The following is a 26,429-nucleotide window of genomic DNA, read 5'->3' on the forward strand; positions in this document are numbered from 1 at the left end:
AGTGGATCAGGAGCTTTTAAAAAATGAGGGAGACTAGCTCCCTCTTATTCCCCCAGGGTACCCTTGAGCAGAGAGAAATGAGGAATATGTAGGTAGAAGTATAGAGGAGAGAGAGAGAAAACACAGGATGGCCTCGAGAGGACCTGGGTTCAAACCCACCAGCCCCTTCTGTGTCTACTAAAGGGCTTTTTAAAGGAATGCCAAGGGGTGGAGCAAAAGACTCCCCCCAGCACAGCCAAGTGCAGACCATCACAGGCACCTGGTGACCATACACGTGGTCAATCCATCCCCTAATGCAGCCCTGCTGTGTGAAGCAAGCTCAGATCTCACTAGGAAACCTTTGTGGACGCCCACAAAAACAAAAAACCCAGCAGTGGTTCTCACCTGTGGGTTGTCACCCCTTTGGGGGTCGCATATCAGATATCGTGTATATCAGATATTCACATTACCATTCATGAAAGTAGCAAAATTAGCTATGAAGTAGCAACAAAATAATGTTATGGTTATGGGGGTCACCAAAACCTGAGGAACTGTATTAATAGGTCGCATTAGGAAGGTTGAGAACCACCCAGCTAACATTTACTAAACATAGCTCATTGCCTTTTTTGAACAGGGCATTGCAGGGGACACAAAAATATAATCTACAGTGTACTAAAGTTACAAACGTGAGGATATGGAGCCTGGATACTCAAAAGAAGAAATACTTTAAGATTTCTACTATTAAAAAGCCATACACAGATGTCACATCAAATTTATGGGGTGAACTTTCTCGTTTTTTTGCTTAGGTATGCCATGAATGTATGTGTATGTCTAGTTGAAAGCATTTCATACCTCGGATGTACAGACCAGGTTTAGCTAACACGCCAAAAAAAAAAAAAAAGTACAAACTCATTAACTGTTGAAAATGATGCAAGATTTTAACTGGGACATTCCACAACGAACACATTTAAATCAGTTTATCTTTCTCAGGAAGACAACTTGAAATCTGACCAGGGCTAGTAATATTCAGCACCACCAACAGTACACTACACAGAACTTAACAAAAGGACTCCAAACTCGAGGGATCGAGCAGGGAAACATGCACACACGAGTTAGGGGGTAGATGACCGCTCTCGTTCCCTTGTGAACGGTTAGGCTTCCGGTTCCTGGAGACCCTCTGCCTAGAGCCGCCAAGGAGCAAAGGCACATTCGGAAGCCAACGTACAGTCCCCTGGCCATTTTCAGTGGCAGTGGAGGCTGACGTGCACGCCAGGCCCGCGTGGGGCGGCTGCCCCCAGGGCACTGGGGCGGGCTTCACGCCCGATCCTGTCACCGGCGCCTGCGAACCCGCTCGGCCCGGGCTGCACGGCCCCTTTCTTTCATCCCGACGCTCAAGGGGACGCTCATCAAAATGCCGGAGGCGGCCGCTCGCGCCCGAGGGCCTGCCCATCGGCTCCCACCTTCCTTCCCCGCGGTCACCCGGGGACAGAGGCGAGACCGCGCCGGGTCGAGTCGGGGCGTCGCGAGCTGAGCGCCAGGCAGGCAGGCAGGCCGGCGCCAGGCCGGCCCCGGGGGGACCAAGGAAGGCACAGAGCCGACAAGATGGCGGCGAGCCCGCGCCGGGGCGGGGCGGGCCACGCCTCCCAGAATGCCACGCGGTGCCCCCTCTTCCGGCTGTGGGCCGCCGAGGGGGTCTGGGGTTGCGGCCGGAAGCGGGCTGAGCTCCTTCTCGGTGAGCACCGCCTGCACTTCCGGGGCCTGGAGCTTCGCTCTAGTTCTTCCCTGTAGGCGGCGCGGGAGGGGAAAAAAAAGTTTGCGGGGCCGTGCCGGGAGGCTCACCGCCTCTTCCCAATGTGAGCAGTTTCCCCGGACACTCTTCAGGAGAAGGTTGCCCGGAGAGGTGGCGGACGGGAACATGAGGCAGCGTCTCCTCTTCCTGACCGCTTTGGTGTCTTTCGTCCTGGCGCCCCGACCTCCGGAGGAACCGGGCTCTGGCTCCCACCCGAGACTCGGTAAGAGCCGAGGGGGAGCAAACTGGTTAAGGCCGGCCCCGGAGCGCTTGGAGGGGCGCTGGGGGCGCTGGGGGCGGGGTATTGGGCCAGAGTGGCGCGTCCCCAAGTTTCCCGTGTGGGAAGGGGGTGTGGCTCTCGGCTTTTAGCTAGAGAAGAGAGGTGGATGGGCTTGTCTCCCGGTGAGGAAGGAGGGCATCCTGGACGGGGTCTCTCCCAGGGACCGAGGGCCTGGGAGGGGTCAGGTCGCCTAGGTTTGCATGTCTGGAATGTGTCCAGAAAAGAGGTGCAGGCATGGGGAGGGTTCGTGTGTGGAGTGCGAGAGAGATCGAGATCCTTTGCTTGCTGATAAGTGAATCGAAGGTGTTAAGTGTTTCTGCCCAAAGCAAGATCCTGGAAGAAAGGACGGGCCCCACAGCTCCACACCACTTGCAGGCTCTCAAAGGCTAACTTGAATTTCTTCTGTAAGTGCTGGATTAAGCAGTAATCTGGCTGGAAGGCGCCGGCTGACGTAGTTTCATTTGCATTTTCTGACTGGATTTGGAGTCTTGGAGTTGAATTTTCAGATCATCCCAAGCACTTTCTTGGAGAGGTGCTTGGTGGAGAGAGCGAGGCTGAAACTTCCTAGTCCAACTTTTGAATGGACTGGCCGTCATGAATGCTTTTCTTGCAATTTTAAACAAATTACCAGAGCTGACTTATTTAAACAGTTTTGAGCCTAGAAACTGGAGGGTTCCTGCGTAGATTTTTCTAGAGAGATCGGATTGTAGGAATGGGATGGACGTGCATTAGAGGTGTCAAGTTTGGTGATAGGGAACTTACCGGGTATTTTAGGGCACTTGAGTTTGCCAATGTTGCCATCTAAGACATTTCAGTTTATCAGTAATGAAGTGTGAAACCGTGCATTCCCCATTGTGTGACGTTAAGATCTTGTCATTATGGTATAATATGCAGATTGAAACCCTGTGGGTTTCCTTTATGTTTGTTTTGAGACAGGGTCTCATTATGTAGCCCTGGTTGGCCTGGAACTTGCTATGTTGACCAGGCTGGACTCCAACTCAGAGAGCTCTGTCTGCTTCTGCCTCCTGAGTGCTGGATTAAAGACTTTACACCATCATCCCAGCCTTGTTAGTTTTTGACCTTGTATTTATGTCTTATTTTACTGAACAGATGCTGTAATTGAAAGGTGCAGACATTGAATGTATTGTATTTTTTTATCCAAATAACTTTCTTGTGTGTGTTTGCATTTTAAAATGGATTACAAGTGACAAGTTTAAAGAAAGGTAAAGGAGCTAGTTAGGAAGTGCTGAAATCTAAGTTGATACTACTAACTGAAGGAAAAGTTTTCAGGATGGATAGTGGAACATAAGGACATGCTGCATTTTAAGGATGCTATTAAGAATAAACTTGCATTTGAGACACTGAGGGTGATTTTTGCAGTACTCTGACAGTTTATTACCATTCTTTCATCTGTAGGTGGAAAGAAAAGCATGAATCCTAGGGAATCATGCAATGTAGAGGAAAACTACATTGTTTCTAGATATATTCTCAGTAACATTTGCAGATCATAGGACTTTTAAATATTTTTAAGACAGAGTCTCATTAGATAGCCCTGACTGTCCTGGAACTTGTTATGCAAACCAGGCTGGTTTTAAACGCATAGATCTGCCTCTGCCTCCAGAAGGCTTGGATTACTTGCTTTCTTTTTTTTTTTTTTTTTTAATTTTAATAGCAAAATATAGCACATTTATGTCAGAAAAACAAAACAAAAATCAAAACCCATAGGTATAATCTCTTGATCTAAAATTTGAAGGACTCCTATTGGGGCTGCCAGGAATTACGCCTGGTATTGAGATACAAAGATTAAATGATGACCACTTTGAAAGCTGATGGCTTGATGGGAAGAGACTCATTGGGAGACCTAAACAGACACATCTGAAACCACAGGGAGTGCGTTAGGATGTGCTTAGGGCGAGTGTGTGTGTGTGTGTGTGTGTGTGTGTGTGTGTGTTGCTGATAAACTCAAGGTAAATTTCCCAGAGTTTCAGACACCGAATCTGTGACCTACTTCTTCCACCCACTACATCCTCTTTTATCCAGAGTAACACAGAGGAAAAGCAGTTTCGAGATCAAAGTGAGACTTATACGCCCAGCTGCAACTTCACTATGCTATCATGACTAAGCTCACGTGACTCATAACTTTCCTAAATTATGCAATTCATAACAGTTCCTGAAGTCATTTTTGGTGACCTACAGAATACCTTAAAAGCCCAGTTTCTGTTTATTATGTACTTTTTGCCCTTCAGGGAATTATATACCTCAGGAATATTTAGTACATTTATGGTCTAAATATAGAACCAAGTAGGTTAATGAAAAAGAAAAAGCAATAAAACCCTGCGTCTTTAAACTATGAAGCTATTTGTTGGTCTTGAACAATCGTGTCTAAATAATTGTTGGGTTAGGTTAAGCAACAAATAATATCATCAACTGCCAAACAAACAAAAAAGCCGGTCTTGAAATATCCACCAGGCTTTTATGTTCATCTCTTCTTGCACATGACAAATCACTGCATTCTTCTGAGACTCATTTTTTTCTGCCCAATTAATAAAAAGTCTAGGGTGGTGATGTGGCTCAGTAGGACAGTGCTTGGCAGCATTTCTGGACAAGGCTCTGAGCTGGAGCTCCATTTCACAGCTCATTATCAGCAGCACGGTTGTACTCAGGAGTTTTGATGCATGGCCTCTTCATACTAACGTTGCTATTTATAAGCTGCAGTCCTATGAAATCCAAATACTTACCGCAAAGATAACTCTGCTCTGAAGGGGTGGTCAGAGAGACGAACTATTTCTGTGATAGAATGAGGAACTAATCGGAGAGCCACAATGGAGGGATTGCAGAAGTCCTTTTGGCTTTCACGGGATTTTCCAGAATGTTCGGTGTGAAAGTCCTCCACATCTGGGTGTGGTTGATTTTGCATCCTTCACCATTGTACAAGTGGAAGTACAGTTTGAAGAGAGTGTGAACTGGGTCGATAGGGAAAGAACAAGATAGTTATCTTCATCGTGGTAGGGAAATAAAAGAAAGGTTCCTGCTGTGCTTTGTCCTAAAATCAGCCACGAGAGCAGCATGCCCCTCCCCAACTTCCTCTTTGTCTACACCCCACCAACGGGAATTGTAGACTCAAGAGTCTCAGCTACTGCTCTGGTTTCACTTGCTCTTTATGTTCCCCAACTTCTGAATCTGTATCTCCCTTGTCATGTTCTCTGTAGCCCCACCTATATTCAGCTGATGTTCACACCTCTGTGTTCAAAAGCACGGTAGTGTAGGATGTCCAGATTATTTGTCATTTTTTTTGTCTTTGTTTTTGATTAGAAGAGTGAGCTTGGAAACAGTGTTGAAGTGGACTGGGGGGCTGGGGATTATTGAAGCTGCCCTCCTGCCTCCTGGAGTTTGCACCCGTGTGCTGCAGAGCCTCATGGCTGGGCCTTTCTTCAGGGGCTCACCTGGACTCTTGAGGGCTGAACCGCTGCAGGTTACAACACTTGATAGAGTCGTGACCTGGGTTAGGCTCTGCCTTGGGAAGCACTCACCATAGAGAAGTAGTTGAAACAGCTGATCCTCCGTCCTCCCTGACTGGTGTAAACCCAAAAGTCACACACAGGTTTAGTTCAAGGAGAGCACTGCCTTCCTTCTCTCAAACCTTCGGCCCAGGGAGGAATTCATCCTTTCCCAGGGCTTCCTGCACAGACTGTGTGTTCTGGAGTGCTGACTTTGAGGCTTCAGCACAGGCCCAGCAAACAGTGGCTGACCCAGGCTTTGTTTTTTCCATTGTTGTTGTTTGGACAAAGAAGATTCTTTGTAGCCCAGGGTAAGTGTGTGTGTGTATACATACATACATGCATACATACATACGAATGTCCATCTAGGTAGCCAAGCCAGAATCCCAGCAGTCTTTTAGTGATAGTCACTGTTCATTCAGCAGCTTACTAATTTCCCAGATTCCAGTCTTGTTTCTTCCACACTGAAGTTTGTTGAGATTTCTACTTAATAGTGCCTTGACTCAAAGTCCAGAATCCTTACTATTTCATTTCATGTTAACTAGCTGACCTCCATCTGCCTCTTCGGTCTCACACATCATCTTTATTTTTATTTTTTTCTTTTTAGAGAGGGTCTCACTGTGTAGCCCTGGCCAATCTGTAACTCATTATGTAGATCAGGCTGGCCTTGAACTCACAGAGATCTGCCTGCCTCTGTGGTTTGAGTGCTGGGAATAAAGGGGCACACCACCACGCTGCTGGTCTCCTGACATAGTCTTGCTGTGATGTTCCACACTGCAGTTCAGCTGAAGTACCTTTTCACCTCTGCAGTATGGGATTTACTTTCTCTTAGCTGCTACCTCACCCTGTTTAAAAAAGATTTCTATGTGTGTTTTGCACAGACATGTAGGCAAAACACATAGAACTGGAGTTACAGACAGTTGTAAGCCGCCAAGTGTGTGCTAGGAATCAAACCTAAATCCTCTGGAGGAACAGCCAGTGCTGTGAACCCCTGAGCCATCCCTCCACTCCTGACCTCATCCTTTTGATAGAAATACTGCTTCCAGGCAAGCACCCGTGTTGCCAGGTAGGGATGCTTGTCCTGCTGTGTTCTTCCATATGGCTCGTCACACTTTCTCTTTGGCAGGTGAACTCTGGTAATTCTGTGATTGTTCTTCCCCAATGTACTAAAAGTGTGTTTCTTTTTGTCTTTGACACATTGCCAGTGCCAGGAGGTTCTTAATGAGTCCTGGTTTGAAAAGAGCAAAGAAAGTGTAGAATGTGTGTTCAGGAAAGTTGAGGCAAAGGCAGGAGAATAGAGAAAATACAGAAGCATAAGGAATGTAGGTCCCTAACTAAACACCACCAGGTAATGCCAGGTGGGGGACTAAACTACAGCCCTCGGCAGAGAAGATCAGGGCAGTGGGTACTTAGAGAACCTTCTCCAGCTGACCTTTTCACTGGGCTCATTTCCTCAGTGTGTTTCTAGCTAAAATAAAAAAGCTCAGCTGTTTCATATGGTGGCTGTAATCACGTACAAAACAGAATGGGCAACTGCTTTGGAATTTTTCAAGAGTCCGTGACCAGGTACTGAGCAAATGAGGCTACTCAGGTCTCAGTTTTGAGTAAGTGATAGTGTAGTGAAGTCTGGTGAGTTGTACTTGGTGTGTGTGTGTGTGTGTGTGTGTGTGTGTGTGTGTGTGTCTGTGTGTGTGTCTGTGTCCCACAGTGTGTCACTGGCTGGCCTCACACTCCTGCTTCTGCCTCCTGAGTGCTGGCATTAAAGGTGTGCACCACCATGCCAGACAGCAGTTTGTACTTTATGGAGAGATTTGGGTAGGATTAGAGAGAAATGCCGTTGCAAAGGTTGTAGGAGAGCGTGCCCACCCCCAGGTGATGTTCTGGAAGTGAGCTGCAGTCGGAGGTTGAGGATCTGAGGGCACAGTATCTGAGAGACAGTGTCAGGAGCAGTAGCTGGTTCCAGTTTGCCTTCCGAGAGAGCTGCTTTTTATTGAGTTGTTTGTAATGGCTCCAGGACATCTAATTTGTAATATCCAGTTATTAAAAGAGAATAATAATTGCAATGGAAACACAGTAGCTAACTATTTTAAAGTATGGTATCAAGCTACATTTAAAAGGCGCTTATTATAGACAGTATACTCAAAATAACTCACAATGTTTCTGTCTTGTCCTTACTTTTCTTCTAGCTCCATTTTTATATGCAGTTAAGATATTGGGATATGAATAGCTTTTAAAACCCTCCCTTGGCTCAACTTCCTAGATACCCTGCTGTGAGCAGGCTTTTAAAAGTGGATGGTTTCCCCCAGTCCTTGGGACATTCTGCAGCTCATCTGTTTTCCAGTTTAGCTTATCCTGTTTCTGGTTCTTGTTTTTAAAAGCAATGCAAGGCTGAATAAAGAATGAACTGGGTGAGCCGGATCTTAAACATGTATCACCTGTAGAAAGGAGCCTAGTGCCTCCTGTGCCTTGATGTACTAACGTTAAGGTAGAGTGCGAGAAGAACCCCGTGTGGAGTGTCCCCACAGGCTTGCTTATGGATCAGGTGTTCGGTCTCCAGCTGGAAGCATTATTTTTAGCTGTTTGCTTACTTTAGCTTAAGTGGTTTTCTCTCCCCTCTTCCCTTTTTTCCTCTTAGTGGTATGGTGCAAGGAGGCCTTTGAGGGGCGGGTGTCTCTGTGTGTTGCCTAGGGTGGCTTTGAACTCCAGCCACCCTCTTGCCCCAGCTTTCAGTAACTAAGATTACCGGTAGGAGCCATCATGCTGACAAACTTGTTTAATGGTTTTCAAACTTGAATTCACATGAGAGTCACCTGGAAGGCAGCATAAATGTCTGCACCTGACACTAAGGATGTCTGACAAGCTCCCAGCTGCTCATGCAGCTGTTTTTGGGGAACCACACTCTTGAGGAGCCCTGGTCTGTATTATTGACAATGAAAGTACAATATCCAGGTTAGGTTTCTAAGTCTGTAGGTGTGATTATGATCTTAAATGAAACTGAGGTCATGTACCAGCCTGTATCGAGGCAGTTGAAGACTGAAGGATTGTATTGGCATCTCAGCATCGAGAACTCATGGAGTTGTGAACATGAGCCTGATGGGCCAAGCTTCTGTGCTGGATATTTTATGGTAAAGTACTATGAGGAGAGCCAGATGTGGTGGCCTTCACTAGGAAGGTGGATGCAGGAGGATCAGGAAGGAGTTCAAGGCCAGCCTGGGGCCCTGTGAGCAATACCATAATAAAAAGATGTGGTGAATAAAACATGGCTCCTTTTTGGCCATTTCCTAATCTGTGAGATAAAGCATGTCATAAGCAGAAGTGACTGGATGTTGATTAGCTTTAATCTGGTAGCAGCATGCCTGTACCCTACTTCCCTCGGGTTTACGTAGTATTAACAGGACCACGCTGTAGAAACTGCTTATTATGCTTTTCTCTCACTTCAGTGTCCACATCCCGGTCCTCCGATCCTTTGCTGTTCCCTCTCTTCCTTCTTTCCCTTTCCTTTCTCCAGTCCATCCCTTTATCTCCTCCCCTCCTTTCTTTGGAGACAGAGTCTTACCATGAGTGCATTTCACTGACCTGGAATTCGTATGTAGCCCCCACTCTCCTGAAACTCAGGCTTTTCTTGGTCTAGCCTCTGGAGTGCCCGGATTTTAGGTGTGTGACCCAGGCCTGGCTTGGATACCTTTTCTTGTGCGTTCTGTGTCTCCCACTAACATGAGTGTTCAGTAGGCAAGGACTTTGTTCTGTTGCTGCTGTGTTTCAGCCCTTGGACTTGATTTAGTGCCCGGCTCATAGCAGCAGGTGGCTGAGTTGATAAACAGACTGATGGAGAATATTTAGGGGGCTATGCTCTTGGATTGATTCATTTTCTAAAAATTTACCTATTTTAATTTTGCATATGATTGTTATGCCAGCATGCATGTTTGTGTTCCACTTGTGTGTCTGGTGCCCTTGGAGGTCAGAAGAGGACCTATGGAACTAGACTCGTGAGCCACCATTTGGAGGCTGGGAACTAAACCTCAGACCTCTGCAAGAACAGCAGTTACTCTGAGCTGTCACTTCAGGCCTAAACACTATTTTTAAGTCTGTAACACAGGCAGGCCTGCAATCCCAGTACCTGGGAGGTGAGGTGGGATCAGGAATTCAAGGTCATACTAAACTAGGCTATATAGCCTGTTCAGGGCCTCCCTGGACTGCAGGAGATTCTGTCTCAGTCACATCCCACCCACTCCCGTCTCTGTCACTCCTAGAGGATGAATGTGATGGCTCATGTTTTTTTGTTTTTTTTTTAAAGATTTATTTATTATGTATACAGAAGGGGGCACCAGGTCTCATTACAGATGGTTGTGAGCCACCATGTGGGTGCTGGGAATTGAACTCAGGACCTCTGGAAGAGCAGTCAGTGCTCTTAACCTCTGAGCCATCTCTCCAGCCCGGCTCATGGTTTTAATCCTAGTGCTTGGAAGGCTGAGGCAAGAGGGTTGCTGTACATTGGAGGCCACTTTGGCCTACAGTGAGGCCCCGTGTCAGAAACTCAAAACAATCAAGCAAAACCAACAAACAAACAAACATCCCCATAATCCTAGCACTTGGGGCACTTGAGTTCCTGGGCTGCATAGCTGTATAGTAACCCTGTCCCCCAAAAAAATTATTCTTAATTTTTGATTGACATAAAATAATTGGACGTTTTGTCCAATAATTGGACATTTTTAAAAAAAGATTTAAGTTTGTACTGTGTAACAATAAACATTTGCACAGGTTACTGCCGTCCTGTCCTGAGGAATTCTAGGTTCATTCAAATGATTTGAACGCCATGATTGTTGAGAGAAGAGGAAATAGCAGCTCACATATTTTAGGCAGCCAGTGTGTATTTTTATTTTATGTGTATGAGTGTTTGTGTGTATATATGCACATTAAGTATGTGTCTGATGTCTGTGGAGGCCAACAGGGTGTCAGATCCCCTGGAACTGGAGTGACAGGCAGTTGTCAGTCACCATGTGGGTGCTGGGAGCAGAACTTGTGTCCTCCACCAGAGCAGTAAGCACTCTTAAGTACTGAGTCATCTCTCCAGTTCCCTTTTAGACAGTTTGAAAAGTGACTAGAGTCTCCGTATTGTCTTGTGAAAATGACTGTTTTTAAGTTAAAGCCCTTTTTATTTGGAGGAGGCAGCAGAGTCTGTTGGTGGAGAACAGGAGAGGAGTGGCTGTACTTGATGACAGTAGCTCTGGTTTTGAATCTCTCATACTCTGCTAAGTGGAAGGCAGCTCATCTTTGTTTTCTTGGCTGGTGACTTGGTCTGGTAAAGCAGCTGGTGTTGATTTCCTTCTGGACATCAGTGCCCTCGCCCTGCTCCTCCCGAGTTAGTAGGTGCTGATGTGTCTTAAGGGGGGCGGGCAGTGGTAGCCATGCTGCTACTAGCTCTCGAGTTTGAGACTGCGTCTTGCCAACAAGCCCAGACTGCTCTGGAACTTGGGTTTGGGGACTTTGGTGCAAAGGCTTTGCTTTCCTGGTTTTGATTTCTTAGGCTGTTAATACAAAACATTTGTTATTCTTTTTTCTTTCTTTCTTTTTGGTTTTTCAAGACAGGGTTTCTCCGTGTAGTTTTGGTGCCTGTCCTGGATCTCACTCTGAAGACCAGGCTGGCCTCAAACTCACAGAGATCCGCCTGGCTCTTCCTCCTGAGTGATGGGATTAAAGGCGTGCACTACCACCGCCCGGCTGGATCAGCTACTTTTATTCTGGACATTTTAAAGCTGCATGCTAGAAATGCCTTCTATCTGGAACTCTGATTGTGTATAGTACTCTGAGTTCAGAGATACCAGATTATTAGTATCTAACCTCAGTTGTTTAGTGTCTTCCCACAGCTCGATTGTTTACAGTGATCCAGAGGGGTTCCCACAGTGGAGTTGTTTCTGTTCTTAAGTCTGTCTCCCCTTGCCCCTCCCTTCTTCAGGAGAAACTGGGTCGTTTGTTCTGCAGGAATCTAACTTTCTAGGTGTGGCTGACGGCTTGCTTCACTGGTTATTTGACTTGGCAGCATCTGAACCTTTTATGTCCTAGGAATTTGAACTTAGATCTCTATTAAGTTCAGGTTCAGTTTTTTTGTAAGAACGTGATTTGCTGTGCTCGGCTTTTGAGCACTTCCGCTTAGTGTCTGGCACATTGACTAGTAGGTTCAAGTGCTGAAAACCTTTGAAATGGTTTCCTTAATTCTTCTGTGTATGAATGTTTGCTTGTGTGTGTGTATGTGTACCGTGTGTGTGGTGTGTGCCAGTGGAGGTCAGAAGAGGCTGTCAGATTCCCTGGACCTTGATTTTAGGCTGGTTGTGAGTTGCCATGTGGTGCTGAGAACTGAACCTGGGTCCTCTTCCTCTGTGAGAAAAAGTGCTCTTCACTATTGATCCCTCTCTTCAGTCCCTGGCAACCTTTATTGACCTGTTAGAGATTTGTTTACTTTTAGTCTGTGAATTTTTTACCTGTAAGTATATATGTATATATACCACGTGCATACCTGGTACCCATGGAGGTCAGAAGAGGGCCTTGGATTCTCCTCCTTGGAATTGCAATTACAGGTAGTTATGAGCTGCCATGTGAGTGTTGGGATCTGAACCCAGGTCCTCTGGAAGAGCAGCAAGAGCTCTTCACTGCTGAGTCACCGATTTAGCGTCCATAATCCTTAAAAAAAAAAAAAAATTTTAAAATTGTGTCTCTGTGACTGGACATGTGGGTGCCCACAGAGGCTAGAAGACAGCTTTAGATCCCATGGAGCTGGAGTCATGGGTGTTTCTGAATTGTTTGATGTGTGTGCTGGGATCTGAAATCAGGTCCTCCTCAAGACTGAGTAGCAAATGTTCTTAACCGACTGAGCTGTTGATCCAGCCTGCTAATACTTTTTTACCTTTATTTCAGAGAAGCTTGACTCTTTGCTCTCAGACTACGATATCCTCTCTTTGTCTAATATTCAGCAGCACTCCGTGAGGAAAAGGGACCTACAATCTGCGACACACTTAGAAACACTGCTAACTTTTTCAGCTTTGAAAAGGTAATTAGAATTAAACATAGAGTAATATTGGGACAGTGTGAGGGTGGGGCTTGTTTTGACAAAGGCAGTAACAAAAGCTATCTACAGAGATCTTAGGAAAATACTTCAAGATTTGTACTTGATATAATTACAATATGTCATGTGATTCTAGCATTATTGCCTATTTTAAAATAATTCAAATATTAAAATTTTATCAATATTTTAAAGGAAATGAGTATCCCAAGAGTATTACCAATGGTAACCATGTTTATAAAATTCTAACAATTTTATAATGTTTATAATACTTTATATTTTCAAATTTTTTTATTCATTGTTTTATGTATGAGTGTTTTGCCTGAATGTCTGTCTGTATACCATGTGTGTGCTTTGTGCCTGCAGAGGCCAGAACCGGGCATTGGATTCCCTGGAACTGCAGTTACAGAGGTGTGTGAGCTATGATGTGGGTGCTAGGAATCCAGCCTGGGTCCTCTGGAAAAGCATCGAGTGTTCTTAACTGTTGAGTTCTCTCTCCAGCCCCTATTTTAAAATTTTTACTTATTTATTTTTGCTATTTATGTTTCTGTCTGTGTGAGTATGTGTGCATGGGTGTGTACTTGTTCCTGAGGAAGCCAGAGAGTGTCTGATCACTTAGAGCTGATGTTACAGGCTCTTGTGAGCCGCTCAGTGTGGGTGCTGGGGTCAGAACTGACAGTTAAAAAAGCAGTAAAATGGGACTGGAGAGATGGCTCTGGTTGAGAGCACTGACTGCTCTTGCAGGGTACCCACTTCTGTTCCCAGCACATTAGGTGCAAATATACATACATAAGAAAGAATACATAAAATCTGATGTAAAAAGCAGTAGGGAAATACAAATAGGCTTTTAAAAAATTCACTAAATAAGACTTTTTCATATAAAAATAAGCACGAGTAACATTACCAATATTTTGTAGGGCAAAAACTCCAGCTCAAGCATCCCCCAAAGCTAGGCTCCACCCACTTAGTACTCCAGTTAAAGAGACCATAATGAGATACACATTAGCAAGAAGGGGTCCAGGGACCATCAAGTTCATCTTCTAGGTTCCGCCATGAGGTTCACATCTAAGCAGAGAAAAAACTGGGTCATGGGATAGAGATCCTTAGGATTCAGCAGTACTGGTCAAGATGCCATTCTCCTATCATTGTCTCAGTTCTGGTCCATTGGGGTGGTCCAAAGAAGTCCTTATAGCTTATCAGTACTCTGATCCTTACCGGACAGTGCTTGGTTATTGTTCTCATCTGGGAGAACAATTGGAGGGTGGGCATCTGTCCTGTGAGATTTTGTTCTTCCTGGGAATAGAGTACTTGTGGGCCTAACTGAAATGCAAAGATTCCTAAGTGCCTGTTAAGTAATATGCGCATCTGATTTAAGAACCAAATTGTCCCAGGGAAACAGGGATATAGTTTAGCTGTAAAGTGCTTGTCTAACACACACAAGGTCCTGTGTTTATCCCCAGTATCCCCCCATGTAACAAAACAAAACAAAACAAAACAAAAAACTTGCAGGGAGTATATTAAATTTTCATTTTCTAACTCAGTTTCCTAGATTCAAAGAAGTTTCTTGTTTGTAAACTTCTAAAAATTTCAGTGCATTAAGATACTTTTTAGCATTTTATTTATTTATTGTCAATGGGGGATGCTTATGCTACAGCACATGTGTAGAGATCAGGACAACCTGTAGGAGTTGGCTCTTACCTTCCACTGTGTGCGTTCCGGGGATCAAATTGGGGCCATTAGGCTTGTCAGCAAGAGCCTTTGCCCCCTGAGCCATCTCGATGCCTCTTCAGTGCATTTTTTTGCACATAGATTAAAATATGTATGCATAGCTACCATTCCCTCACTATGTCGGTGAGTTCAACCAACCACAGACTAATTTTCATCTGATAGAAACATGTACAGAATTTGTCTTGTCATTACTCCCTGAAATATAAGTGTTTAAATTTAATCCGATTATTTATTTATTTATTTATTTATTTATTTATGTATTTATTTATTTATTTATGTATTTATGTATTTATTTATGTATTTATTTATTTTTGGTTTTTCGAGACAGGGTTTCTCTGTGTAGCTTTGCGCCTTTCCTGGAACTCACTTGGTAGCCCAGGCTGGCTTCGAACTCACAGAGATCCGCCTGCCTCTGCCTCCCGAGTGCTGGGATTAAAGGCATGCGCCACCACCGCCCGGCCCCGATTATTTATTTTTGTGACAAGGTCTTGGTGTGTAGCTCTGGCTGGGCAGGAACTCACTGTGTAGATCACACTGACCTTCAGCTTGCAGAATTCTGCTTTGGTGCTAGGATTACAGGCGTGTGCCTCCTCCCCATCTTATTCTGTATGGTGCTGGGGAACCCAGGGCCTTGTGCCAGCCAGGCCAGCACTCTGCCAGATACCCTGTGTCCCCATCCTAGTGTATTGGGTTTCTACCAGCATTTAGCTTTCATTTTCTCCAAGGGCAGATATCTCAGAGTTGTTTTGATTTACATTTCAAGTGAAACATTTCACTGGTTTTCTGTGAATTATGCTTTCATAATTTTTTTCTACTGAGTTTGTTCTTTTGACTGCTGAATTGTAGTAATGCTTAGGACATTAAGTAAGTTGGTCAGTTGTTGGCATATTATTGATATTTTGTGCAAGAAGTTTTTTTTTTTTTTTTTTTTGGTTTTTCGAGACAGGGTTTCTGTGTAGCTCTGGCTGTCCTGGACTAGCTCTGTAGCCCAGGCTGGCCTCGAACTCACAGAGACCCACCTGCCTCTGCCTCCCGAGTGCTGGGATTACAGGCGTACGCCACCACTGCCTGGCAAGAAGTTTTTAGTAATACTTTATTTTTTCTAATTACTGCCTTATCTATATGTTATTTTTAGTAACTTTTAGAATTTATGTACAAATAGTACAATACTGATTACAGATAGTGTAATATTGGCTGTCTAGGTTCCAGCCAGTCTCAGAATTGAGTGTATTGTTTATCAGGCACTTGACGTAACTTTTCTCTCATTCTCACCATCCTTTTCATGTTGTTTGCTTTTAAAGGCGCACATCTATGGCTCGTAGACGTTGGGTGGCATGCCCACAATAGAGAGCTGTTTGTGCACAGCTGGGACTCCAGAATTAAGAGTTATTTCTGCAGCACTGGTGGGAAGTTTGCCGAGGAGTGGGTGGGAAGGGAGATGGCTCAGTATGAGGGTGTCTGCTCACACTCTGAGCTCCACCTCCTAGACCTGTGTGGGAGGAGATTCCCTCCACGTGTGTGTCTGGGCTTGTGTGCCCACACATAACACACACTCAATAAAGAAATGTGGTAGAAGTGTGTGTAGTATGTAGGGGCAAGGGAGGAGGTACAAAACAAGAACTGAAAATTGACGTTTCTCTCTTCCATAGCTCTGAAGCGGCCTGTGGAGTCGTGATGATGACATGGTCAGCTGCTTCTGTGACTGTTCACAGATGCCATTAACATAAGCTGTGCGTGGTGGTGCACTCCTTTAATTCCAGCTGGGAGGTAGAGGCAGGCAGATCTGTCTACAGTTGGGGCACAGGAGTTCCAAGGCAGCCAGGGCTACACTGAGAAACCCTGTCTCAAAAAAAACAGAAGGAAGAAAGTGTTAATATCCATCCCTGTTTACACAGAAGCAAAGACTTTTTTGTTAATTTACAGTTTTGATCTTGTTTATTAGGAATTGCGTCTAACAATTTATGGAAATGTATCATTTCTTTAAATTAGTCTCTCACTTAACCTTCAGACTGTTAAGTCTTCTGTATTTTTTCTTTTGTAGATGAATGCTTAGGTTCAGAGGTTAAAGTCAAGGTCACATAGTAACGGTAGAGGTCGGATCTGAGCCAAGGTTTTCAGAGTCCCAGTCCGTGCTGTCCCCCTCTCCTACTGTGGTACCCAACCCTTACACAGTCAGATCTTGGTAAGCTAGCATGACCGGTCAGTGCAGACGATGGCCGGCCTGGCCTTCGAGAAACCACCGTTACCGGTGGTGATAGAGGATGAGAAGGCTCTCGGTTTAAAGCCGTGGAGACGGAAGAATTTAACCCAGACTGTATTAGATTTGGGTGTGACTGTTAGAGGTTGAAGAGCAGGAAATGAATTTGGAGGATTTCAGCATGAGTAGTAGTTTGTGAACAGGGAAGCTTGTTTCAAATTTGCCTCCTGAGTTGTGTTTCCTCGTGGATACACATAAATAAATACCCATTCTAAAGTCATGGGAAGGCTGCAAACAATTGTTTTAACTGACATCCAGTCTGAAGGTTTTATAAAGCGCAGTGCTATGATCAGAAACAAATTTCATCACTACTTGGGCTTATAACATATATAACCATATGACAGATTCGTTTTTTTATAAAACGTGTGTGTGTGTGTGTGTGTGTGTGTGTGTGTGTGTGTGTGTTCATGTATATGAGTGTGGATGTGTGCATGGTGCTGCAGGTATGTGGAGATCAAAGCCCTCACCTTCCACTTCATGGCAGATGCTTTCCGCACTGAGCCGGTCTCCCCAGTCCTGACAGCAGACTTAGTGCAGAAAACCGAGAATGCAGTTCCTGGGACTTTCCTAGGAAGAGCATCCCACACTATTACAGCTCAGGAGAGCTGGAACACTGAACAGGGCATTTGTAATAGGGTGCTTTTCTAAAGTGGAAAGAACATTAATGATAATGAGTAATGTAGGAGGACACACTTCTGGATAGCCGAGGAAATGAGCCAAGGTTTTATGAAATGATGTATTGTGTCTCTCTCTGACGGTCAAAAAATATATAAGCAAAACTAAAATTACCTTGTATGCTCAAAAAGTTAAAAATACTTGTTGCTCTGGAGACAGTCCCAGTCTGGGTTTCTTCCTGGCAGTTGAGAGATTTATGCAGACTCACAGGGAAGTAACATTTCATATTTTCAACACCATAGCTGACAAAATTTGTTCCTATGGTTGAGATGAATAACATATCCTGCTTTGCCTTGGGTATTAGTGGGTACATTGAAAGGTCTCTAAATATTAATAAAGTCTGGCTCACCACCCCCAGTTTTTACTTCAGAATGAGAATGCTTTAAAGTAGTAAACCGTATAAAGAACTGGAGTGTATGTATTCTAATACCTGCACTTGGTACCTAGTCCCCTAGTAGTAATTAAGCATTACTGGTTTTCAAGTGGGTTCTACTGAGGAGGGAAAAACCATGGCTCTCTTGAATAAACACAGAAGCAGCATTTGGGAACTTTACACAGTAGTAGGAGTCCTCCGTAGGATGCCAGCTGGGTGGCTAGAAGCAGTGGACTACAGATCCACTGTTCACTTTCACAGTTGACCGGCTGTGTCACTGTGAGTGTGTGAGTGCCGAGCCCAGCTCTGCTTTTATGAAGTAGAGATAGCACAGATTATCTTAAGAGCAGGTAGATAAAATTAATGGCATATAACATAGTCTTTAGTAGTGGATTTCTGAGATAAGCAGGACACCTAACTTCAACCTTAACTGTCTACGTGTGTTTCCTTATTAATCAGTTTCCAGCCAAGATAAATGCATAATCTTTACCCTCATTCCCTAGGAATTCATGAGTTCCTTCCTTCTTTCCTTTCTTCCTTTACTTTCCTTCCCCCCTTTTTTTTTTTTTTGACTATACAGAATTTGAAGGTTTATTTATTTTTTCTTTTTTTCTTTTTTTTTTTTTTTTTTTTGGTTTTTCGAGACAGGGTCTCTCTGTGTAGCTTTGCGCCTTTCCTGGAACTCGCTTTGGAGACCAGGCTGGCCTCGAACTCACAGAGATCCGCCTGGCTCTGCCTCCCGAGTGCTGGGATTAAAGGCGTGCGCCACCACCGCCCGGCGGTTTATTTATTTATTTTTTTTGGTTTTTTTTTTTTTTTTTTCGAGACAGGGTTTCTCTGTGTAGCTTTGCACCTTTCCTGGAACTCACTTGGTAGCCCAGGCTGGCCTCGAACTCACAGAGATCCGCCTGCCTCTGCCTCCCGAGTGCTGGGATTAAAGGCGTGCGACACCACAGCCCGGCTGAAGGTTTATTTTTAACCAGGATACATAGATGCCCTTAATGTAACAGTGCTTTTTGCAAAAATGGACTACATAGTACTTGGAAAAAATTAGACAGCAGGTGTCTGAGTCTCAAGCAGCCTTCAGAATGGTGCCAGGGAACGTTTGGTGACCCTAGAGAGCTATGCTGAGGTGAAACCACTACTGCATGGCTGCAGACTGCCCGTGCTCACACAGTGCTATACAGAACTTTAGCCTTCTGAGTTGTTTCCTCGTTGATACACATAAATAAATACCATTCTAAAGTTCTGGAAAAGCTGCCTCAAATCCAGTCCTTCCAAATGGGTCTCAGTGCTCCAGGAAAACAGTTGGGTAGAACTCTGAAGCAGTCAAGGTCCCCTTTGTAGTTTGTTTCTGTCTATCTGTATGTATATGTACACATGTGCCATGAAATACATGTGGCGGTCAGAGGACACCTTGAGAGAGCTGGTGTCTCCTTCCATCATGTAGATCACACAGCTAGAACTCAGGTTGTCAGGCTTGGGAGCAAGCACTGGACCTGTGAGCTCTCCTGCCAGCCCCTACCCGCCCCCTTAAAACCATTTTAAAGTTCGTTTCTTTAGCCGGGCAGTGGTGGTACATGTCTAACCCCAGCACTCGGCAGGCAGAGGCAGGCAGATCTCTGAGTTGTAGGACAGCCAGGGCTACCCAGAGAAACGCTGTCTCAGAAAAGAAAGGAAGAAAATTAGTTTCTTTTGTTTGGCTGAGTTTATAATTAAACCAGTTAGTCCATTTGTCTTTCTAGGAGAACTAATGCTCTATGTCCCTAGTAAGATGTTAGCTCCTGTGGGTCTGGAGAGACGACTTGGAGGTTAAAACACTTGCTGCCTTTGCAGCAGACTGGACTTCCCCAGCACCCATGCTGACAAGCACCTGGACTCCAGCTTCAAGGGGTCCAACACTCTCTCTGGCCTCACTGGGCACTCACCCCCTTGTACAAGCCCACACAGACACACAGAGTAATGGAGTAAATCTTTTTTTTTTCTTGAGGAAGAATATAGAATGCTTCACAAATTTGTGTATCATCCTTGTGCAGGGGCCATGCTAATCCTCTCTGCATCATTCTGATTTTAAAAAGTGTACGTGCTGCTGAGGAGAGCACACGTTATAAGTGTTGAGAAAACGTTATTAGTTCTACCTTGAGAGAAGTGTATTCGTCGTGTTTCTTCTAGATCTTAAAGCGTGAAATGAAAATTAGGACTCTAGTTTATGTCTGTGTGAATGCATTCTCTCTTCAGGCATTTTAAATTATACCTGACATCAAGTACTGAACGCTTTTCGCAGAACTTCAGAGTCGTCGTGGTGGATGGGAACAAGGAAAGCGAGTACAGTGTGAAATGGCAGGACTTCTTCAGCGGGCACGTGGTCGGTGAGTCCCCGGGCTGCTGGGTCCTGTGCTCGTCACTCTCTGTGGTGGCGGAGCTCCTGACAGGAGCAGGAGGAAGGAGTGCCTGGCCGCAGTGCGTGCTTGACAGGGTTTTGGACCTGAGGGGAAACAGACCATTGTGGCGGCAGAAGCCTGTGGTGGAAGAGGCAGCTCACTTCATGGCGCCGGGAATCACGGGGAAAAGAGAAAGGAGGCATGGGACATGACAGTCCTTCAAGGCAGTCCCCCGTGACTGACTGTTTCCAAGGAGATTCCACCTCCTAATTAGTCCACGCAGTTATGGATCAGTCCCCACCAGATCAATCCCTTGACGAAGTTAGAATCTAAGTCTAACCACCTTTCAAAAATCTAACTGTCAACTCAGCTTTGAACACACAAGTCTAGGGGCATTTTTAGATTTCAACCGTCATAGGTCTCCAGCTTTAGCTTACTTACAAAGGCGCTCTCTCTCTCTCTCTCTCTCTCTCTCTCTCTCTCTCTCTCTCTCTCTCTCTCTCTCTCTTTTGTGGCTAGGTAAGGAAAGAGGTGTGATAGCATGCTATGTGTTTTTTATTTGAGCTATATACGTTTCGGAGCAGAAACATTCTGTCTGATAGGAGGGACGGTATTATTTAGCTTGTCTTTTAGCGAGCTTCCCTCCCTCCTTCCCTCCCTCCCTCCCTCCTTCCCTCCCTCCCAAGCTGGTCTCAAGTTCAGTCATCCGTCCTGCATCCTTCTCCTGAGAGTGTGAAGCCCTACTTTTCTCTGCGACAAGAAGGAAATGGGGGGCTGGAGAGGTGGCTCAATGGCTAAGAGCACTGGCTGCTCTTCCAGAGGACCCGGGTTCTATTCCAGGCACCCCCATGGAGGCTCGCAGCCTCCAGTTCCTGGGGACACAACACTCTTCTGGCCTCTGAGGGTGCTGCAGGCGCAGACAGCAGCCAAGCAAAACACCCATGCGCATAGAGTAAATGAGGGAAAAGGGGGAAATGGTGTGGAAAGCTGCAGCTTACTGTTGGGATCTATATATTCTAATGTGGGCTTCCGGGTTTCCTTAGTTGTTTGTTTGTTTGTTTGTTTTTGAGGCAGGGTTTTTCTGTGTAGCCCTGGTTGTCCTGGAATTTGCTCTGTAGACCAGTCTGGCCTCTTAACTCAGAGATCTGCCTGCCTCTGCCTCCCAAGTGCTGGGATTAAAGGCGCGCAACACCACCACTTGGCTCTGTTACGGATATTTTTGATAATAAAAATACCTTCTTTTCCCCCCAAGGTGAGCCTGACTCTAGGGTTCTAGCCCACATAGGCGATGGTGATGTTACAGTGAGAATCAACACCGATGGGGCAGAGTATAACGTGGAGGTAAGTCTACATGGAAGAGGGCTGTGTTTGGGGATGGGTTGGGGAGAGGGTTCCTTGTAGCCCATGCTGGCTTCTAACTGGCTATGTAGCTGAGGTTGGCCTTGAACTCCTGGTCCTTCTGCCTCTGTTGCTGCCTTCCTTACTTTGATGTTGTCTTTCTTACTTTGTCTCTCTGATTTTTAAAAAGCTTCCTTGTAGTTGGTTTTTTTACACTTCAGGGACCACCAGCCAGCTCCCAAATAAGTAAATGGAGACTTACTCTTACTAATGAATGCCTGGATTTAGCTTGGCTTGTTTCTCATTAACTACATTTTACCTCCAGGCTTTTTACCTTTCTTTGTTTATGTATCTTTCTTTCCTTCTTACTCTGTGGCTGGCTAGGTCTCTGGTGTCCTCCTCTCCTCCTGCTGTTCTCACTCTTTGCTCTCTTCCCTAGATTTCTCCTCCTATTTATTCTCTCTGCTCACCAGCCCGGCTATCCTTTCTCTGCCTAGCTATTGGCCATTCAGCTCTTTATCAGACCAATCAGATGCCTTAGGCAGGCCAAGTGAAACAGATGGAACACATCTTTACATAATTAAACACACATCCTTACATCCTCAACAAATGCAGCATAAACAAAGGTAACACATCTTTGCCTGGCTGAATAAATATTCCATAACACGTCTTGGTTGTTTTAAGATGTTAAGGCAAGTTAAGTATGGTGGGTCACATATGTTATTCCACTTGGGAGGCTCAGGCAGGAGGATTGCCGTGAGTTTTCTGCGTAGCACTTGGGAAAGCAGAGGCAGGAGGAATCACTGTAAGCTCAAGGCCAGCCTGGGCTACAGAGTGAGCTCTGAGCCAGTTTGCGCTAAGTAGGGAGACCCAGAGTGCTTTAAGAAACCTAAATACATAATCCTGAGTGCTGCAGTTACACCACCATGCCTTGGTGGGGGTGCTAGTAACGGAGCCCAGGGCGTCTTCATTCTAGCTGAGTGCTTTACCATTGTGCGCGTACCTGGACCATACATTAAAAAGGGATTTGTTCATTTTTACTGTGTGTGCACTGCTGTATTGCCTGCGTGTGTGTCTGTGTGAGGGTATCAGATCTTGGAGTTACAGACAGTTGTGAGCTGTCATGTGGGTGCTGGGAATTGAACCCAGGTCTACTGGAAGAGCAGCCAGTGCTCTTAACCACTGAGCCAGCTCTCTAGCCCCTGAACCATACGTTTTGAGAATATTTTTCTAGTTCTTTTTCTGTATGCATATGTGTACTAAGTGTGGCTGTCCAGACTGTTCTTCCTGCAAAGTGAAGGTGTTTTTAGTGACGGCTCCCTGGTGGTTCAGCCAGTCCTCTGATATCCTCTGATGATGACCACTAATTGTGCTTTAATGTCTTGAAACAGAAGGTTCCAGAATGAACAGCCTTGAACACACTTTTGGGTGTGTGTATGGAATTGGGGTGGTCTGGGTGACCAGTCTATAAGGTTCTCATTGTTGTGTTGCTTCGTTTTGTTTCTGAGGTTGAGTCTCCTGTGTGGCTCTGTAGGAGGCCGTTCCGCCTGCGTTAGGGCTTCGATATTCTCAGAAGCATGTGTGAGGCTGCGTTTCTCTACAGCCTCACCAGACTGGGTCTAGTGACAGCCGTCCTAATGCCCATGAAGTGGTGTCTTACTCATTCATTTTCTTATACGTGCATAACTTTATGTCTGTGTTTAAAATCCTTTTTACATTCTTCACAGCTGAGACCAGTATGTTTACAGAAAACTTAGTTTTGTAAAATGGAAACAGCCCTCTTACTTATGTCCCTTCAGAGTTGTGTGTATGTGGTGGAGCCATGTTTTAAATGTAGAGTCTTCCAGCATCATTTAGATCTTGTGCTGGGGGGTTGAAATTGCAGATGAAAACAAACAAAAGCCTGCTTTCCCTGAAACTAATAGAAGTTTTTAGCATATTGTTAAGAGCTTTCAATCGTCTCTTATAAAAAGGCTTTTGCTGTGTGTAAAAGCTATCATGGTAAAAAGATGTTGACTGCTTGGATGTTAAAGGAATGGCATGTAAACACCATATGCATAGGAACGTCCCCAGACATCACTCCAGCGTGACTACCTGTAACAATGCTAGGAGTAGACTAGGAATTACAGAAATATTTAAAATGGAATGATATATGGGAAAGGATAAAACATTTTTTATTCTTTATGGGCTTGTACAGAAATGTGCATAAAATACTAAGTAATTGAATTTATTTGCAGCATAGAAACTATAAGATAAATCAAGTAATTCTTTAAGAAACAATGTTGCCCAAAATCAGAGTGTTGTGAGAATTTAATGTTTCGAAGTTCTTGTTTTCTATTTCATCATATGTTTTCATTTTTAGCCGCTTTGGAGGTTTGTTAATGATACTAAAGATAAAAGAATGTTAGTGTATAAGTCTGAAGATATCAAGGATGTTTCACGTCTGCAATCTCCAAAAGTGTGTGGCTATTTAAAGGCGGATAGTGAAGATTTGCTTCCAAAAGGGCTCATAGACAGAGAGCCATCTGAAGGTAAGACTTGAAAATATATTTTGGATATGACATAAGCACATCACAGCAGTTTCCAACAGTGATATTTGTTAATTGATAAATATAGAATGATTATACAGTAACTCTAATGTTTGGTGTGAAAATATGGTTTTGTTACAGAAACTTTTAATTCTTTTTCTGTTATGTCATAGTTGAAAACACTAGAAAAAATAGGTGAAGCAATAATTATCTTAAAAGATCCTGAGGAAAGAGACAGTGAAATAATCTAAATTCTTTACTGGTAGACCTTCAGAAATGTCAAAGTACTGTTTTTGAAAAGGAGTCTTTAGCGCTTGTAAGAGATTAATTGGGTGAGAAAATAGTTTGGTGGTGTTTGAAATACACAGAGGCTGTCAATCATCAACACATCTATTTGGGGTCAGTAAAAACAAAAGAAACTTGGAGGGGGTGTTCTTCTGTCTTCATTTTATTGACTGGTTGGTTGGTTGGTTATTTTTGAGACAGGAATTCTCTGTGTAGCCCTGGCTGTCCTGGAACTCCCTCTGTAGATCAGGCTGGCCTTGAACTCATAGAGATCCCCCTGGCTCTGCCTCCTAAGTGCTGGGATTAAAGACGTGCACCACCACCTGATAAATACATTCTTAACAATAGATTATTTGATAAAAAATGTTTTATTAACAAAGACTAATCTTAAACTTTCTACTATAAGGATACATTTGTAGCTATGTATGTACATAATTACTTATGTACTTAAAAAGGCGAGGCTCCCAGACTGACAAGTCTGAATGTCTTAGTGTGCCTTCTATTCCTGTGAGAAGCACCATGAACAAAAGCAGCTTGTGGAGGAGAGGTTTTATTCTGTCTTAAAGTTTACAGTCCATTATAAAGGGAAGGCAGGAACTTAAGGCAGGAACTGAAGCAGAGACCATGGAGGATTGCGACTTACTGGTTAGTGCCTCATGGTTCCCTCTACTTGTTTGTTTGGACATTTGTTTTTCAAGACAGGGTTTCTCTGTGCAGCCCTGGCTGTCCTGGAACTCGCTCTGTAGACCAGGCCTTGAATTTAGGGATCCTCCTGTCTCTGTCTCTTGAGTGCTGGGATTAAAGGCTAGCACTACTATGCCTGGCTTTAGCTTGTTTTTTTATACAACCCAAGACCGCCTGCTCAGGGGTGCTACCACTCACACAGGCTTCCATATAAATCATTAGTCAAGAAACTGCTCAGCAGACTTGCCAGTCAAATGGAGGTATTTCTCAGTTGAGGTTCCCTCTTCCCATGACTCTCCAGCTGTGTCAAGTTGACAAACCACTGTACATGAGTATGTCTGTGACAGGTAATCAGATGGAGATGTGTATGCATCTACACACTCCATAAATCTGTGCTTGTGAGTAAACAGTAGACAGGCCTGCTTGTATCAGGGAGCTGAGAAGATTGCAGCCTTGTACTGATGCTCGGAGAGTCACCTCTAAGCACCCAGGCTTGCTTAATGTTTGTGGATTATAAACTAGGTTTGCTCTCCAGCTCACCATGGCCATCCCCTTGCCTCAGCTTCCTAAGTGCTGGGATTACAGACTTGTGCCATCACACCTGGCTCCGTGTGACTTAGTTTTAATGTGTGGTTACCTAGACCTTTTTACCTTTTGATTAATTCATGGAGTTCCAGACGAAAATGACCTGTAGCTTCATTGCCTAGTAATGATTATTTTACTGTATTAAACATTTGTGAAAATCTTTTCCTTGTGTGGTGGTGGGGTTTGAACTAGGGTCTTACATATCCCAAGTCCCCTTGGTTTTAAATTCAGCAATTTTAAACCTTATGTTACTTTTTACTTTTTTGTCTTTTTCCAAATATTACTATTACTATTATTATTATTATTATTATTATTATTCAACATACCATTAAGGACAGATATGATGTGCATGGCTATTATCCCAGTACTTGGAAGGTGGAGGCAGGAGGATCAGGAGTTGAAGGTCATCCTTGGCTACATAGTGAATCCAAGATCAGCCAAGGCTGTGTGAGACCCTGTTTCCACTCCTCCCTCGGAAAAGAAAAAGCTACCTTTAATGATACTGAAATTAAATAATGTTTGTTTCAGAAACAGAATAGAACTAAGTGTTACTATAAAACCCCTCCCTGTTCTGGTGAATTTTAATTTAATAGTGCATACAAATTCATATTAGAGTTTGTTCGGCGAGTGAAGAGACGAGCTGAGCCCGACCCCTTGAGGAACACTTGTAAGTTACTGGTGGTAGCAGATCACCGATTCTATAAGTACATGGGCCGAGGAGAGGAGAGCACCACCACCAACTACTTAGTAAGTATTTGATGAACACAGGGGGGTTCAGCAAGCCATTCGTGCGGCGAATTCATTCTGTTAGGAGAGGCTGCAGTCATTTACAACTTAAAGAAACCAGGCCTGCTCCAGACACTGTTACTTCCTTTCTGCTACTTGGAGAGCATGTACTAGGATCTTACATTTCTGTATAGAAACTATAGTTTCAGGATTATGAGAATGCATTTTGCTTTAAAATTACTATTTTCTGTATATTAGACTTTTTCTACA

At 44.4% G+C, this 26,429-nt stretch overlaps 1 protein-coding gene and 1 non-coding gene across 3 annotated transcripts in view; one reads left to right on the top strand and one right to left on the bottom strand.

The window, feature by feature from the left end:
- Nucleotides 1–1,643: 1,643 nt before the first annotated feature.
- The window catches only part of Adam17 (ADAM metallopeptidase domain 17), a 48,389-nt gene continuing 23,603 nt past the window's right edge, over nt 1,644–26,429 (top strand). Inside the window, exons 1-6 of one of the 2 annotated variants that reach the window (XM_059248679.1) lie at nt 1,644–1,991; nt 12,455–12,587; nt 19,871–20,001; nt 21,266–21,354; nt 23,714–23,882; nt 26,047–26,180. In XM_059248679.1, the coding sequence (XP_059104662.1) occupies nt 1,895–1,991; nt 12,455–12,587; nt 19,871–20,001; nt 21,266–21,354; nt 23,714–23,882; nt 26,047–26,180 (753 nt within the window). In that variant the 5' untranslated portion in view covers nt 1,644–1,894. Of the gene's footprint in view, nt 1,992–12,454; nt 12,588–19,870; nt 20,002–21,265; nt 21,355–23,713; nt 23,883–26,046; nt 26,181–26,429 lie in introns of those variants that run through there. The other variant, XM_059248680.1, reaches the window with a different exon arrangement.
- On the bottom strand, nt 19,624–19,734 carry LOC131897769 (U6 spliceosomal RNA). The gene has a single exon (XR_009375790.1). It is a non-coding gene; the product is annotated as a U6 spliceosomal RNA (small nuclear RNA).

The sequence above is a fragment of the Peromyscus eremicus genome, chromosome 22 (assembly GCF_949786415.1).
Source record: "Peromyscus eremicus chromosome 22, PerEre_H2_v1, whole genome shotgun sequence".
In the NCBI taxonomy this organism is placed as follows: Eukaryota; Metazoa; Chordata; class Mammalia; order Rodentia; family Cricetidae; genus Peromyscus; species Peromyscus eremicus.